Source organism: Rissa tridactyla, chromosome 1, assembly GCF_028500815.1.
Source record: "Rissa tridactyla isolate bRisTri1 chromosome 1, bRisTri1.patW.cur.20221130, whole genome shotgun sequence".
NCBI classification, from domain to species: domain Eukaryota; kingdom Metazoa; phylum Chordata; class Aves; order Charadriiformes; family Laridae; genus Rissa; species Rissa tridactyla.
Window position 1 is genome coordinate 216,797,253 of NC_071466.1, and position 17,876 is coordinate 216,815,128.

At 42.6% G+C, this 17,876-nt stretch overlaps 1 protein-coding gene across 1 annotated transcript in view; it reads left to right on the plus strand.

Annotated features, from left to right (window-relative positions):
* EXOC4 (exocyst complex component 4) overlaps positions 1 to 17,876 on the plus strand; it is a 430,815-nt gene that overhangs the window by 41,203 nt on the left and 371,736 nt on the right. The window contains exons 4-5 of the mRNA XM_054189731.1: positions 7,009 to 7,193; positions 9,330 to 9,439. Of these exons, the coding sequence (XP_054045706.1) occupies positions 7,009 to 7,193; positions 9,330 to 9,439 (295 nt within the window). The remainder of the gene's footprint in view (positions 1 to 7,008; positions 7,194 to 9,329; positions 9,440 to 17,876) is intronic.

Here is a 17,876-nt window from a genome sequence, read left to right on the forward strand (position 1 = left end):
TTACAGTGTTAGAAGATTGGAGGATCAGTCCTCTAATGCATCATCCGCTCTTAAATTTATCGCGTGTTAAATGTTTTGAGTAGAGACCCATCATTTGTAGGTTTTTGGTCTTTTTGCCCTGTGCAAAATCCCAACAGCTGGAGTGTGAGTACTCGCCTGTTTCTTAAGCAAACTTTTAGTTCCTTATCTCGCACAAATCAGGTGCATATTAGATTCCATGAACTGCTTGTTTATATCTGACTACACACATGTTAAGCCATTTTTTAGTCATTTTCCTTTCCTGTACCTTTTGAAAGTGAGTTCCTTGTAGAAGCAGTAGATCAATTCTCCGCCTTTTAAATGTCAGCGTTGTCTTTCTTCATCCAGCAAAGCGGCTGAAACCTTCCAGGCTGCTGCTGTTTATTTGCCGTTTTATTCAGGGGTTCAGCTTTTTTCCTTTTGTCATACTGCTTTCTGTATGACTTGACTTTTTTTTTTTCCCTTCAAATTGTGACCCAGCACACTGTTTTCTTTTAACTTGTGTCAGTTGTTTGTTCATGTTTTCACATTTGTTGTCTAAACTCAGAATAGGCTGGTATCCCAGATGGAAAGCATTTGGCTTTCTAGTTTGAAAAACCATTATTCTGGTGTTTGTTTTGGTTGTTCCCCCCCCCCCCCCCCCCCCCCCCGAAGAAGCCCCTAGTTGAGGGCTTTCATTTTATTTCTGCTCGTAGACTTCCAGCACTGCGGAGGTCTAGAATAAAAAGAAAGAATACTTGTCTTTTCACATCTATTTTACAATGCTCTTTGGAAAATTAAAATACTGCTGCAAAACCTTTTAAGGGAATATGTAGGTTTAACTGCAAGCGGACCGGAAAACTTTGGCCTAAGTCAGGAAAGAAGGAAGAATTTTAACAAATATCTTGCAAGTACTTAGGTTCTAGTTTGTTGTAAAACGCTAAATTAAAACCTTCCAAATTGGATGTTATGGTAGGCAAATGTTTAGCTACACTTTCTTTTTAAGGCAATTAATCCCTACTATAAACTGACTGTGACCTTTAAACAAGCTGCAGGATGGTTCTGGTGCCACGCTTATTTTCTATAAACTTGCAATTTTTAGCTCATACAAATCAGAGCTCTTTTTCTGGGCTTATTTCATTGATCCTTATTTTCTGAAGCGTCACTACTTATTATTGTAGGTAATAGTAAGTGCAATAGTGGGTAGATATAGATAAGTAGATTTTAACATCAGAAATAACTATCAGATTATCTAAGACAAATTCTGTTGTAATCCAGGCCAATGTTGTAATTTTTATCTGACTAAATACGGTTATTTTATATTTGTTATATGTGGTTTTCAATGGGAGAGACAGACTTCTTTCAGAATTTAAAAAAAAGAAAGACTAAAACAGGGTGGCGGTGGGGATTACCTAGCTTTTCTTTTGGTACTATTTAGTAAATCATCTTTTTAAAGAAGAATAACAAGATGTTTGTGTGTTGATTCACCTTCCAGCTGTTTTCTCTTGCTGCAGCTCCGCTCTGCACCCCAGCCCCTGCCCAAAGGAAAATGTTGGGGAGCTCTCTTACCTATAATTGTCTTTGTGTCCGGGTACTCAAACGCAATGCCGTTATCTACCCCCAACCTCCCACCCTCAGCAAAAAAAAATAATCAGTTATTCATTTCCACTTAGCGAAGCTGGGCAGGTGTAAGTAAGAGGCTTGAAGGACTCTCAGGTGCTTTTTCTGGACCCTTGAATCACTCGTAGTTCCCTTCTCTACGTCTAATTTTCAGGTTCTCTGAAAAGCGCTGCTATTCCATTATCAGTCTTAACCAGAGTCTCGTAGTGATGACTCTTCCCCTCTATATACAATTCTACATCTATTAGTCCCTTTGTTAGCATGAATAGCACCCAGTAGGTATTAGGAGCATTAAAAACCAGGTAACTACTTGAGAAATCTAGTCTAAGCTAAGGGGAGAAAATCTAATTAAATGTGATACCGTTTCATGTTTTATAGCGTATTTAATCTTCATTATCCAACACACCTACCGCAGCGAGGATAAGGAGCAAAAAGCAGGGGTGGTGTATTAATTGCACCCTCAGTTCGTTGTATGCGCAGGGTGGCAATGAGAGCGAAAACCAGGTTTGGTTCCCTCTCTGACTTTTTGGATAACCCAGGATTGTGCCGAATCACACTGTGTCCCGTTATTTGGATGTCCCACTCCTGTATTTGCAGGATCGTGGCCAGCAGATCAAGATAAGGGACTCTGCAGCTGTGAGGCTGCAAGAAATGTAGATACCTTTTCTTGTACGGGAAAGGAACGGCACGGGAACAAGTCCATGGGAGACACCCAGGGTGGCCAGGGTGAGAAGCACACAGCGTAGAAGAAGCTGCAGTAATTCAGTTTGCTCAGCCTGCAGAAAAGATTGGGGTTTTGCTGTCTGTGGCCATCTAAAAGACTTAGAGGAAAAACGGAGCCAGGCTGCTTTCAGAATTGCACAAACGAGAGGCAACCATCACCAGTTTCCGTGGGAGAAACTGGCTGGACATAAGAAGACTTTTTTCCCCATGAGAGGGGTTAAGCATCAGGAGCAAGAGACCAGAGAGACGGTGAATCTCCCTGCTTGCAGATTTTAGTTAGTGAGATCACCAGCCTGATGTAATGTTGAAATTAGCCCTGCTTTGAGCAGGGGCTTGGACTGGAAACCTCTGGAGGTCCCTTCCAAGCTGGGTCAGGGTGTTATTCAGTCAGTTTATTTGTCCAGAGAAGCTGTGGCTGCCCCATCCCTGGAGGGGTTCAAGGCCAGGTTGGACGGGGCTTGGAGCAACCTGGGCTGGTGGGAGGTGTCCCTGCCCATGGTGGGGGGAGCGTTGGGACTGGGTGATCTTAAGGTCCCTTCCAACCCAAACCATTCTGTGATTATTCTAGCAACACTGTGAACACTGATTCCTGACTTCCAGAATTCTTTGACTCGCTCTAACAGGTGGGGAGACAGTTGCCTTCTAAAATGTTAAAAGCTTTTTATGTTTAGTAATGGTGCCAGCACTATAAATACATTCAACGCCCAACACTTAGATTTCTTTCTAGAATGCACCTTTTTCTTGATTTGTTCTTTATACTGTAATCAGAGGAGCAGCATCCGCAATCAAAAAAAGAGAAATCCAAAAATAAGGGGATTTCTCCTAAATTAAGGTTCTCTGACTGGAGAAATCACTACTAACTTGAGGAACAGTGATACTCTTTTGCAGGGCAGTATTGGGGTTATACTCCGACCTGTCGCTGCTTTGGGCAGCCCACCTCCCACTCCTCCACCTCCTTTTGCATAGCAGGGTTTGAAATGGGAAAAGGTTAAGAACAACTAGTTGAAATGATATGCCCAAGGTGAGTGACGAGCTCATAATAGAGTAGTAAATAAAATCTCCGCGATTTTCAAAGTTGAAAGTATTTTTATCGTGCATTTGGGTCTCTTGAGTAATACAAGCGATGGTGTGTTACCTGCTGAGCGGGGGCATAAAATTCTGGTCTTGATTTAATGATAGACATAGTCCCTGTTATTAATTCAATTTAAAAAGTCTTATTTCTTTCTAGTCTTGCTCTCGGTACCCATCTTATTTCTCTTGGCTGCACGTGGCTGTGCTCCGGGCTGACCCACCGTGGTGGTTTTCCAAGTCCCTTTGTAACCTCAGTGTTTCTTGAGACAGTTGATCATCTCGATAATGTGGCCCAGATGGATGCTTGGACTTCAAACAAAACCAGTTGTAAATTACTTCTGCCTGAGTTTCCAAGTAGTCAGCGGAGCTGGTGTCACTATTACTGCTCTTCCTATTCACTTGCTGCTTCTTCTTCTTCTCCATCCATCTCTGTAACTCTTGATCTCCCCACTTCTGCACAGCAAAGCCTTCGTGATGACACTGTGGTTATTTGCTGAAAATGAGTTTTAAGGACTGATCTTTCCTGGGATAGTTGGGAGAGACACAAGCTGGTCGAGGTTTTTCTCGTAACAGTTCCATTGTTAGATCTATCTGTAGTGTATTTTTAATTTTGTGCATTCTTTGCAGGCATTTTTGCATCATTTTAGTTGCTTATGCTACCATTATGTGGTAGGTTATCCAGGCCACAAATTAGACCAGTGTTTTAACCTCTTATTTTGCATTCTGAAATATAATCTGGGGTGCTGCTTTACAGCTTGCTTATTGCCAGGATCATCTTTCTGCAGGTAAAACTACAGAAGGGAAAAATGTTTGATTTCTTTCTTTTTTTTTTTTTTTAACGTAATGTTTGTACTTGTTGCCACCAAAACCAATTGGAGACCTTACCTTGACTTCCAGGAACTTGGGATTGAGCTGGTCGCTACTTTTGAGACCCAAACTGTTCTGAACGTTAAAGCTTTTCTCTTGTGCTCGGTCTTAATTGGTGGTAATGGGAAGTGAAATATCAAAAAAGAGCGGTTAAGTGAGGCTTTGGTGGAGTGGGGCTGCCTTGAGTTACCAGCAGGCTCTGAGCGTGCGTAAGGTTGGAACGTGCCTGTGTTATTTACCTGCGAAGTTCGGTCCCTGGGAAGGTGGCATTTATCAAGGACGTAACATCCAGCTTCTCTGACCGCAAATACAAAGTGTCAGAAAGGCCATCAAAAACCCCACCCAACAAACACCCCCAAAACAACAGCAAAAAAAGCAGCTTTTTCCAGAAGAAGAAAGTTCACTGCGTAACAGTGTGCGGTTTTTGATTTTGTTGGGTTTTTGCTTTTTTTGGTGGTTTTCTTTTATTTTAAAGTGCAATAAATGATTGACTGTTCCATTTGTTTCTTAAAATACGTGTTTGAGAGCTGTATGTTGGTCTCAATAATTAGTTTTGAGAATATCTGACTCTTTAGGAACAGGGATGACAAAAATAGAGCCAAGTGATCTGAGTGGAATGCTTTACGTTTCTGGTGCTTGCGTTTTAGATAATGCTCTTCCTGAATGTCTTGGATCCTTTTTAATGTCATTTTCCTGCTTGCCTGCAGTTCTCCCCTCCCTTGCATTTTCATCTCTCAGCTTCGCAGTTTGACAAATGTTGTTCCTGATCTTGTTCTTGCTCTGGTGAAGTCGCTGACAGCTCTCGGGGCAGCGATGAATGCCTGCAGCTCCCCTGAAGTGACTTGGAGGGGGGGTTAAAGCGCCTTTGGAATTGGGAAATTTGGGGTACGTCTCTACCTGCCAAAGGAAGAAGAGAAAAATTAGCACTTAAACTTCTGCCAAAGGTTTCCAAGCTGTGTCTGCTGAGCCTGCTCTATTTGTATGTACTGTGGCATGCCAGCTTTTTGGGGAGAAGCAAATTTGGGTGGTGGGTTTTTGTTTTTGTTTTTTTTTTTTTTTTTGCTTCATCTGTGGTGTGGTTTTGTGATGTCTTATGGCCAAACTTAAAAAACACTTCACTAATAGATGCTGGGGAGCCACAGAACCCCATAAATGCTGTTGAAGTTGCAGCGTCGGTGGGTTTAGGAGGAGCCTGTTTAGTCCTCTGTGATTAATAGTGTGACAGAAATTTGTTCTCAAGCCTGAGCTCTGGCCTGAGGCCTGGCAGCGAGCGCACGCTCTCACCGTCGGTGCAGAGAAGAGAGTTTCATAGGTAGGGCCTTCTTGGCAAAAGTTTTTCAGGAGGAAGGAAAAAATGCAGCTTCTTTTTGGAAACTACTCTTAATTTAAAAAGCCTGACTGCCCCAAAGCTATTTCAGGGTCATTCTTGACTTGGAGGCAAAGCAATACGTTGTTGATAAATGTTCTCTCAGTATATTTAATATTTACTGGTATTGAGGGACCAGACCTGAGCTTGGCTGTCTGCTTACTGTATCTCTTTGCTTTTCATTTTTGATGTTTAGCTGACAGGTTCACTGTAAACTTAAATCCTGAAGTGTGAGCAAATGTCTTATTTCACTAGGAGTAACTTCAGTTATTAGGGACTGATTTCCCACCCCCCCCGATCCTTCCCCCTCCCCCCCAGTTTCAAATCTATGCTTCTCTCCATGCGATGCTCTCTCTAGTTTCTTGCACCAGCAGCACTGAGATTTTGGAAACTGCAGAGGGATTCCACTTTTTGAATGTCTTTTTTTATTTAGTAACTGTGGAAGTGCTGTGTTAAATAGTTAGGAAAAGCAAGGAAGCTGGGGGGGATGCAAATTGATAGTGTTGCTTTTAAGCACTGATTTGTCATTCCTGGTGGCTTTTGTCCATGTTTGGTTTTGGGATGTAAACAGAAATTGGGTTCCTCGGTCCAGTGCCCACTGGATGTCGGCTGGTCACTATTCCAGTGCGTCAGCAGAGAAATGTTACCGATGGCCCGTTTACGTTACAGCATGTCTAGATCCCTGCCTGTTACTCTGTTGCTTGAATAAAGTTATTTTCCTTAATTTGAACCTTATTAATCAAACATTTAAAAAAAACAAAAACAAAAAAACAACCCCCACTCTTTGCTAATTCAAAGGTACTTTTGAACTCTAATAGCTTCATGAATTTGATGGCTATGTTTATTTAAATTGTGGAGTTCCACGATGTAGCAGCTCTGTAAGCTAGAAGATGAGGCCTTCTGAGCTTTCTCAGCTATGTCATGGCATCAATTCAGGCAAATAAAATTTAAGCCATTTTCTCCCTGTGTATAGAATTGAGAATAATGTTTTGTTGGTGTTTCTGTAATGAAAAGAATAAAGGCAATCAAACGTCGTTGTCAGTATCTTTTTCCTACCACTTTTCTACTTGATAATCCTCTTATTTTGCGATAAACTGTGCTTTGATTTTTATTTAATGAACTGTGTTTTAACTAACTTGTTTTATACATATGCTCAAAATGTTTGAAAACTGCTTATTAAATCTGAGTTCAGATTTTGGACCCTTTTTATATATTGAATTTTCTTTTAGGAATAGAAATAAAGAAATGCTGCTTAAATTAAAAGGGTTTATGGTCATGGTATTCAGGCACTATCCTAATCAAAGAGGAAAGTCCTGAGAGATGAATGAATTGACCTTTAAAAGTTGTCCCATGTGTTCTTCCAGGTGTCAGCGGTGGACTCCTTGGAGGGTCCTCTTCTTCAGGTGGAGGGATTGAGTGATCTGAGGCTGGAGCTCCACAGTAAGAAGATGAACATGCACTTGGTCCTGATAGATGAATTACACCGTCACCTTTACATCAAGTCTACTAACCGTGTAGGACAACGCAACAAGGAGAAAGGGAGAATAAGGTGGGTTTGGTGTGGTGCTGAGGGCAATGGGTCTGGGAGGGAAGAGGGCAGCGTTCTCCACTTTACTAAGTAGAAACTTTCTTGGGAGAGTGCCATCGACTTAGACCTCAACCTCTCTTTTTTGGCAAGCAAATTTCTCATGCTTATGGAGAGCAGGAAATACTCCAAATATGTTGATGTACCTTCGAGCCTGTGAACAGTCTGTTCTTGTTCTTTCACTTTTACTTGGTGATTCTGTTGGGTTTTTGCTGCTTCCCACAGAATTATGATGAGGTCCATTCCTTTTAGCATTCTTTTCCTTCTCTGATGCGTATACCTTTCCTACAAATGTCACAGTCATGAGGCTCAGGTCAGGCAAAGGGAACAACACAGGGAAAAATTGCTCATCCTTTCTAGCAGATGTCCAAGGTTTAAAAGATTTCCAGCTAACCGCAGGGTTAGTAGCCGGAGGCTGCAATATTGATATGCCTGAGCAATGTCTTGGCTGTTGTGTTTTAAAGATGTTGAAACTTCTTACCTGGTTGGTGCCTCTGATCAGTGGAAACTCAGCTTAAGCATAAGTACTAGGCTAATTTTTCCTGAATTTTTGCAAATTCCAAGTTAGAGGGCAATAAAGTTGTTGGGAGGGAAGGAAGACAGATAGTGGCTGGAAGAGAGAGACACAGTACTGGAAGATGACTTTTGTAGAGTAGGACAGGGGCGGGAGCAAAAGGCAAGCTAGCATATGATGAAGATGCAGAGAAAAGATAAATTAGCATTTTATTATGAGAAGGAATAAAAAATGCTTAGCAAAAATAAGAGGAGAGATAGTAAGTTAACATAAATGAATTCAGGAAATAAAGGATTGATTGAAGTTGAAATTTCTAGGAAGGAGGGTTGTTAGCAAGTCATCAGTCTCTTCCTTACTCATCTTGTTAATTAAAAACAGACACAAAGCTTTGGTGTACCCAGACTATGCGACTGCTAATTAACTGCAGTTTTGTATGACTGCTACAGGGACCCTTATCTTTTCCTTGTTTTCTGTCTTTTTTTTTTCCCCATTCCCTGTTGCACATCGTTGCTATTTGATAACATGAACTCTTGCATCAAGGACAGCCTTGCTGCTGTGTTTTAGTGTCCTGCCCTAGACTGGATGTTGACCAGGACGCAATAATGTTTATAATTATTTCTTATATTGGCTTTTTTTATTTAATATTGCTAAGACGGAATGCATAGTTAATCCCTGTAAGTATGGTGTTGTAGGTGTATAGGGAGTATAGGTGGTTCTTACGCAGGATAATAAGCTTAGTCTCTTTCTCTTTGCAGGTTCCTATTAGCATTTTGACCTCTAAGGGAACATTCTGAACTCCATTACAGGAGCCTTCTCCACTTCTTTCTCTTAAAAATGATTTCTTGCTTGTGTTCCCCTGCCACATCCAGCTTCATGCCTCTCATTACGCAGCTGGGGCAGCATGACACATTTTTGGCAAATAATACTATGTGAATTTATTATGAAAATGACCAAGTAGAAAGCCTTTTCTTTCTGAGTAAGAAGGCTCATTGGGGAGGGATGCGTGTAGGTGTGCACAGAAGAGGAACTGGAAGGGGAGGAAAAAGGGTGGAGGTTTCTGGAGGGAACTAGAAAAGCTTGAAGGATTAAGTAGTTGACTGAAGCTGCGGAAATGGGAGCATCTCTGCTTCACAATATGGAGTCTTCCAGGAAGATCGTAACAATTCCATGTTGATTTATCATCATGCTAGCAGTAGTTAATTGCACTGGAGGTGAATGTGTTAAGAAATAATCACGTGCCTGTGCCCTGGTCATGCTGTTGTGACCACTCAGACAAGTCAGAGTGCTATTAAATTCAGAGCAGCCTTGGGATACCAAATCTTGTCATTGATATGACAGTGTTCCCTTATCATTTATTTTTTTGGCTTTCTTCTTTTTCTCTCAAATGTGTGTGTATACACACCTACTCCTACTCATCTGTGGACGTGTGCTTTAAGACAGATTTTATAAACCTCTTGTATTAGAACTGTGTTATGTGTATCTATTGCTTAGGCTTACAAATTGAAGAAATAAATGGATTATTTGTTGTGAACTACGGTTCTAAATAATTGTAAACAGTTTGCTTTAATTCTTTCCCCCTCACACAGTTCACTTGTGAAAGATGCCTCTTCTGTACCTCTTATGGATGTTACTAACTTGTCTACACCTCGAAAGTTCCTTGAAACTTCCCAGTTCAGCACTCCAGGAAGCTCCAGCAGTGAGTATTTGTCGTGTGCATTCCTCACAGAATTATTTTGTAGATCTTTAGCTGATTTTACAGGAGTAATAGTAGGCATACCATCCCCTCTTCGTGATTGTCTCAGGATCTCCGTCAGCAGCCAAAGTTAGGAAGTGATTTGTGCAGCATCATGAAATAAATGGGGGGTATGTCCAGGGGCTGAACTTCGCTGTATCTGTATTTTCTTTTTGCAAATCATCCTTTCCCTCTCCTACCCCCCATCAGCTTCAGTTAAATACACGTAGTTTTCTGTGCCTGTTCCGATCTTAGAATCATAGAATGGTTAGAATTGGAAAGGACCTTAAAGCCCATCTAGTCCCACCCCCCCTGCCCTGGGCAGGGACACCTCCCACCAGCCCAGGTTGCTCCAAGCCCCGTCCAACCTGGCCTTGGACACCTCCAGGGATGGGGCAGCCACAGCTTCTCTGGGCAACCTGGGCCAGGGGCTCACCCCCCTCACAGCAAACAATTTCTTCCTGAGATCTCATCTCAATCTCCCCTCTTTCAGTTTGAAACCTTTCCCCCTTGTCCTATCACTACGTGCCCTTGTAAAATGTCCCTCTCCAGCTTTCTTGTAGGCCCCTTCAGAGAAGGCCACACTAACGTCTCCCTGGAGCCTTCTCTTCTCCAGGCTGAACCCCCCCCCAGCTCTCTCAGCCTGTCCTCACAGCAGAGGGGCGCCAGCTTTTGCAGCATCTCCATGGCCTCCTCTGGCCCCGCTCCAACAGCTCCATGCCCTTTTTATGTTGGGGGTCCCACATCTGGAGGCAGCACTGCAGGGGGGTCTCCCCAGAGCAGGGTAGAGGAGCATCTTGATCATGTTCTTGATATCTTGGGCAGAAAAGATATTTGCAGCCAGTTCAGTTTGCATAGAAGTCTCCTCTATGTTATTTAATGTAGGCAGGCAGGTACGTGTAGATGCTGCAGAAGTTTTTTTGACTGTGTTGGAGGCAAAAGGTCAGAGCTTCTCCTTATGGGAACTTTGTAACTGTGACTAAAGGTCTCTCTGTACACAGGAATAATCTGGTGATCTTTGTATTCCTGTTACTACAACAGACACCGAGCAAGACCCTTGCCTTTGTGGGCGCTGTGGTATGAAGCTTTGAAAGTGGTGCTGCACAGATGGGGAATTAATCCTTGTTTTGTTTCAGTAGATTAATAAGCGGGGTTGTCCTTGTTTAACAAATAAATAAGACTAATAATACAGAAGTGACCTACATCTCTCCCCACTTTTTTCCACAAACTTTCAGTATTCCTCAAATGCAGAGAATCTTTCCTTCTCTTCTCATACTTATTCTTTTGTCCTTATTTTTTTCTGCTTGTTTCTGTTTTTTCTTGTCATGTTTGCCTCCTAGATTCTTTTATTTGATCATTCTTATCTTTCACTCTTGTAGGGGTTTTTGTTACTTAGCCCTGCTCCTGGTTGGTCTCTCAGAGCCGGAGCTTGTATTTCTACATAGTGGAGGTTTGTGAGGGGTCACTTGTGAGATGCCGATACAAACTTCCAGAGCTGGAAACTGCACCTTGGTCGTGGAAACCCAGAAGAGAACCACCACATGAAAATTCTGGGCAAAAAACTTAACAATTGCTCTTCTTTTGTCCTTGGTCAGTGAGAAATTCAGTTCAGTTTTCTGCTAAAGATCACATTATTTTGGGGAGCTGAGGAAATAAACTACAAAAAACGAAATCCCAGTCTCGCCACTGTAAATGTCAACCTGCTTCCTTTTCAGTGAGTTAGTTGTACACCATCTGTAATTAGTTTACGCCTAAAATATTAGCCCTCTATATAGGAAGAAAAAAAAAGTCTGAAGTTACGGAGCTGATGGGGATCTCCCGTTGCGCCTGACGATGGGGAATAGACAGCAGGAGATGTACCTACTGAAGAATGGAAATCCTGTCCTTCTTTCAGTACCCTTAGTGTCCTCCTTAGTTGGTTTGGGTTTTTTTTTTTTTTGGATGGTGTAGTATCAACCTTAAATATGCTCTGAGAAGAATTTTGCTGACACTTGTCACCTTTGAAGGCTTACAGAGCCTGGCCAATCCTCGTTGCATCTTCCAAGATTGGTAAGAAGTTTGATATTATCCAAAACTGGCCAAGAAGTTTTTTTTTTTTCCTAGCTGTAGCCAGTGTAAACCTGTTTGTAGAGATAAATGTATTTTTCGTGTTCATGCTGGACTACTGTAATTCTCTCTGTAAAGGAAAGTCCCAAGGCATCCCGCTTCTTCAGAGCGCAGGGCTCATGAGCACTGACCCTAGTGTTCCCATTTACGTACTGCCCTTTTCCTTGGGCAGAGTCCGGTTCAAGTTTACTGCGCTGATTTTCAGTGTCTCGTTCTTGTAGTGAACCAACTGTGATCATCCATGACAGTCTTGACCGCCGTGATTATGGCTATATATTGTAACAAGATTATATAGCAATAAGTGGTGTCATTCAGTACATAGACTTGGAGTTGTTGATGGCGGAAGTATTTCGAGGAGCAGAACCAAAATGAACCAACCTCAGTTTCAAAGTAACAAAACTGCTTATCTTGCTGCAGTGGGAACCAAATCTAAATTCCAGATTTTGATAAAACTTCTCCAGAATAAATGGAAAGCAAGCCTGAGTTATCCATCTGACAGGAATGTTTATGAACTTTGCTAAGACACCTCCTACAAAGCCTGAGTGATGCGCATTAAGATAGAAAGGTAAACCAATGTGTGAAGGATGCCCTGTCTATAAGGAGCAAAAGTGCAAGATATTTAGTTTGATTCCGTCTTTTGGCAGGGATGAGGCCGAGACTCTTTTCAACCATCTTTTCCTTGGAATAGGGCGTGGGATCCCTATTTAATGTATTAGCCCCAGTTTGAATATTGAGGTTTGGGGTTTGCTTACCTGGACCATTCAGACGTTTCTTCCTATACAAGTAGTGAGACTATGCTTTCAAATAAAAAAGGTTATTTTGTTTAATTATTTTATTAGCGGTTCCCCCCCCCCCCCAGTACAACAGGCGAAGTCTGCATGTGTAAGAGGAGAAAAAGGTGTGTTATTAATCACTTGTGGCAGCAGAACAAGAAATGGTGCTAGCATTCCTAAAGCGTAGCTAGGTAAGTGTTTTCTCACTCATTTGTGACTTCTAAAAATCAGTAAGTTCTATTTTTATTTTTTCGATGCCGTGTTGATGGTGTTTGAAATCACTTGTCCTAACATGCCCTGGTAAACAGTTATTCCATACTGTATTTGAAAGAAGGTTCTGGGGTATAAGCAACAGGTAAGAACCGCAGCAGTGGTCTCCAAGAACTGAGTTGTTTGTGAACATGAAACGACATCGCTCCAAATGCCGGAAAACAAAGGTTCTGATGGTGTCATCCTCAACTCCAGTAAATCCATATAGGTCAGTTTAGAATCTGCCTTAAAATTCCCATTTCTGCAGATCTGTTCTTGCTCTTCGTGCCCAATGTGCAAGAAAAACATCTTACCCGGCTCCTCGTTACACTCTGTATCATTCAGTGAAGTGCTGGGCAAGTGTTCCTCAGACTGGGAGAGATGTAGATGATAATAGAAAACATTTGATCAGCATAAACTATGCATATGGTCTTGCTTCAAGTGCACAATGTACTTATGTATATTTTTTCCACATAATTTTATTTAAAAGTAGCCTTTTCCAGGACTGCGGAACTACCAGAGAATTTGAAACTTATGCGTATGCATAATGAAAGCTGTTTCTGCCTGTAGTCATTTAAGTTCTTTGGCTTTTTATTGATGAAACAAAGTGGCCGTGCATATTAATGTGTGTTATTGTGAAGCACTGACTCATTCAGCCCATCTCAGCAAAGATGCCAAAATTTTGAGTCCTTTCTGCATTCCCTTCCCAAAGGAGACGGTACTTTGTGCTGTAGAATCTTTATAAGGGAATTAAAGCTGTTCCTGCTGCACTTAAAATAAACAAAACCTTCAGTAATGTTCACCTGAGGATTGTAGATACGGTAGTTCACCAGTAACATTTTCCCTTCATGCCAGTTCAGAGAAATAAATTTGCTTTTAAATTATATTTCTCTGCTTGAACCTTCTGTACTCCGAAGAGTATTTATGGAGGTTCCTGCATTGCCAGGCTCTTCCTGGAACTATAAAATGTTCTTGCCCAGTGCATAGCAAACCCAAGAGCGCCCTTTCCCGAAAAATTCCTGAGAATGGTTTTCAGAAATCTGAAGATTTTTAGAAGATGAGCTGAGGGGGTGACAATTGATATTGTTATTGCTGGCGTATGTAAACTTTATGCTGAAGAGGTAATACATGCCAGTGACCCATACTTCTCCGCCCTAAGAGAAAAATGTAGCCTCTAGGTCCAAACTGCATGGTGGCTTCTACGGTCAAGTCTAGTTACTGCTCCTGGCTCCGTTTCTTCAAGAAAGCAAGTGCTTCTGTGGAGGTGGAAACGTGGAGACCTGTGAACTTGGCCCTGCAAAATTCCTGCAGGAGGCAGAGCTTTAAGGTCCGATTTTAAAGGTGGCTCTAAAAATGCCATTGTAGCATTTTCTGTTTGTTGTTGCAGTTGCTTCCACTTCAAACATGCTCAACAAATACATAAAAGGTATTTTTTTCCTATTAACCTCACCTGAGGATCTGACACCAGCTGAGTGAATTTTCGCTGTCATTTGTACTTGAAATTAAATGATCCCTCTCGCTGAAGCAGAGTTTTCCTGTTGTAGCTGTTTTGCATTTGCACAAATCCAACTGAGGACTTGCTCCGAAGGTGGTGGGAATCCAGCGGTGAGTCTGATTTTTCTCCTGCTATGAGTGCAGTGCTGCAAGAAAAGCAGAGTTTGTTCTTATCTCAGGGTAAATTTTTTCCCCGAGGACGTTTAAGAGGAAGTCTGTTCCTGCAGTGTAAGAAGGGTTTGCAACTACACAATAAACATGAAAGCCCATGAAGTCACGTTTTGTGTGTCTGTTTTTGCAGGACCGTGATTGCCCTCACTAGTGGCTCATGCTCTGACTTGATGCTGAGCACGGATGCGTGTAATCTCTGTGTGGGTTAGGGGAAGGGAAAATTGAGGACGTTTTAGATCCTTGTGATGAAAGCCAAAGGGGTAAAGCTTAGTACACCTCCTGCAATAACTTCATTGGTCATTCTTCTATGTGGTCCCAACGTAAGATATTTGACTGCTGTGAACTTAATTTTTTTATTTGGAGGCTCAGTTTTCATGCTTGTGTGCATTAGGAGGATTTTGAACATGGCTTACAGAGTTGCTTTGTACAGTTTTCTTGGAATGAAATGTTACAATGGATTTGAAAGAGTGGCCTTGTCAAATTAAAACGCTTCTGATTTTGAAAGACTAACATGCTTAAAACTATAGATGGAACCGTGTGAACACCAGTTTTAAAAAGGAGGAGATTTGCCCTGAGGCTTTGAGGTTAGTGATCTGAGACCCATTTTCTCCTGGGCTCGGTAGTAAGGCAGAGAAGAAAATGACCAAACCTTTCAAATAACCCATTTCTAAAGTAACTGTGCGTTTGTTGCTCACTGTCTCCATGCATGGGTCAGGACAAGGATTCAGCACCAGAAATCAGCAGGTGACGTTTCTTCAAATCTTAAATTATGCCTTTGGGGCACTATGAACTTGCATCCTTTTCTCTAGAAGGATTGAAGGCAGAAAGGGTATAATCAGAAAGGACATAAATCGTGGAAAATAGTACATTAAATTTTACTATTTACCCATAAAAGCACACAGCTAATGAAATTTTCTGTAATGAGTAGCAGCAAATTTTGACCATTCATTGGAATGAAAAACAAGACCCAAGAGTCTTTCCTTTAGCTGCTTTGCTTAAATGAGTTATCAACATTGGCTTTTCTGGGGATCAGACTTGGAGCTATTCAAATGCCTTTGAATAAAGCAGGAATAAAAGCAGGTTTCTTTCTTGTGAAATGGCAGAACTGTACAAATGAGGGTATCATCAATTGGAACAGGCGTTTTTATAGGGCATCGTCAAACCAGGGAGCCATCAGGAAAGTTTCCACCTTTGTAACTATGGAGGTGATGAATCAATGATACACATGATTCAACTTTCTAGTGATTTAAACCAAGGGTAGATTTTTGACTGTTGAAACACGGAGTTGTGTATGTTCAGATGCACCACTTCAGTGATGAAGAATTTGGTACAATGGCTGCTTATTTCATTACAGAATGTGGCAAAATTGTCACGCCCTTAGGCTGTGGTCTTGCCAGGCTTTTGAGGAACCATATTTAAATGTTCTGCTTCATAAGCAGTTCTCAGCGATCATTTAAGGACATCCTTGTCTCTAACTTGGAGTTGTGGTCAGCGGCTCAGTGGCCAAGTGGTGACCAGTGACAAGTGGCGTTCCTCAGGGGTCAGTACTGGGACCAGTGCTGTTGAACATCTTTGTGGGCAACACGGACAGTAGGATTCAGTGCACCCTCTGCAAGTTTGCCAACAACACCAAGCTGAGGAGCAGTCAACACGCTGGAGGGAAGGGATGCCATCCAGAGGGACCTGGACACGCTGAAGAGGTGGGTCTCTGCAAACCTCATGACCCACTAGGCCCACTGCAGGGTCCTGCCCCTGGGTCAGGGCAATGCCAAGGACAAATCCAGGCTGGGCGGAGAATGGCTGGAGAGCAGCCCTGAGGAGAAGGACTTGGGGGTGTTGGTGGACGAGAAGCTCAACACGAGCCGGCAACGTGCGCTGGCAGCCCAGAAACCCCCCGCAGCCTGGGCTGCATCCCCAGCAAGGTGGCCAGCAGGGCGAGGGGGGGATTCTGCCCCTCTGCTCCGCTCGGGGAGACCCCCCTGCAGTGCTGCCTCCAGCGCTGGGGCCTCAGCACAGGAGAGACACGGGGCTGTTAGAGCGGGGCCAGAGGAGGCCCCGGAGATGCTGGGAGGGCTGGAGCCCCTCTGCTGTGGGGACAGGCTGAGAGAGCTGGGGGGGTTCAGCCTGGAGAAGAGAAGGCTCAAGGTGGATCTTAACAATGTGTATAAACACCTGAAGGGAGGGTGCAAAGAAGACGGAATCAGGCTCTGTTCAGTGGTTTCCAGCGTCAGGACCAGAGGCAATGGGCACGAACTGAAACACAGGAGGTTCCCTCTGAACATCAGGAAATGCTTTTTTTTACTGTGAGGGAGACAAAGACTGGCAGAAGTTGCCCAGGGAGGCTGTGGCATCTCTGTCCTTGGAGATACTCAAAAGCCATCTGGATATGGTCCTGTGCCACGGGCTCTGGGTGGTCCCTGCTCGAGCAGGGAGGCTGGACCCCATGACCTCCAGAGGCCCCTGCCAGCCTCAACCATTTTGTGTGATTCTGTTATTTAGTGTCATTGTTGAATGCAATGAAACGATGAAAACCACTTGAAATCATTAAGTGATACGGAAATTCAGGTTTCCAGTGAGGTCAGTTTAGCTGAAAACATTTCAAGTTGTGTCAAACGGATCTGGAAGAGCCTCGACCAGACTTTGTGCAATCTGGGATTTCTATTTGTCTGCATGGCACTACGTACAAGAGTTGATAGCTGAAATGCAACAACAAAGTAGTGTGGTGAAGCTGGTTTTTTAGCGTGAAACTGCAAATTGAAGTTTAAAATTGTCTTTATGGCGGAGAAGCACAACTCTAGTAATTGAAATTTTAAAATATTCATTCACTGACGTCACATTTCGCTTGTTATACTCTCAAGGAGGGTGGAGAAATTTACTTCTTGGTATTACTGAAGAAATCCTGTGGAATTCTTCTTTGGTGTTTTCTACCTGTATCAGTTTTGAATATAGTGAAGCTGTTTTTAATTAAAATAGGACTTGCCCCCCCACCCCCTTCTCTTCTCTTTGATGAATCACAAAGGAGAAGAGGTTAATCAAATCAAATGTGAATAGCAGACCCATGATTTACAATAATTTGTAAAAATAATAGTTGCAAACATCCATAGGATGATTTAGTTTTTCATGGCTTCTCTTCACAAAGGAAGTGCCTAAGGGGTGAACGATGATCTTCCCCCTTAAAAGGGACACACACGTGTTTTAGAGAAGTGTTTCACGTAGAAAATGGTGAACGTAGGAAGCTTGGAATAGGTTCTGACAGCTTCATCCTTTTGTCTTGACACAAATGAATAACAAAGTCATTCATATTCTCGGTTTAGGAGTAAATACAGATGAAGGTTTCAGTTCTGAGAGCTGATCTGTAGGGACATCTTCCTTCACCCGTGGAGCTCCTCTGCCCTCAGAGTTGCACATGGGATTGTGATTTTAAAGGTGAACTTCTTTACAAATGCCTGGCTGCTTTGATGCCTTTTTCGAAGAGGTGGGGGACAGGAGGGGCTGATTCCTGGGCCAAAGCTTTGTGGTCCAATAACCCCTTGATGACATTAAATGGCAGAAGAGGATGTTTGAAGTTGCGAAGACGCAGGAAAAGAAGAACATCTTCAGTTGCCCGG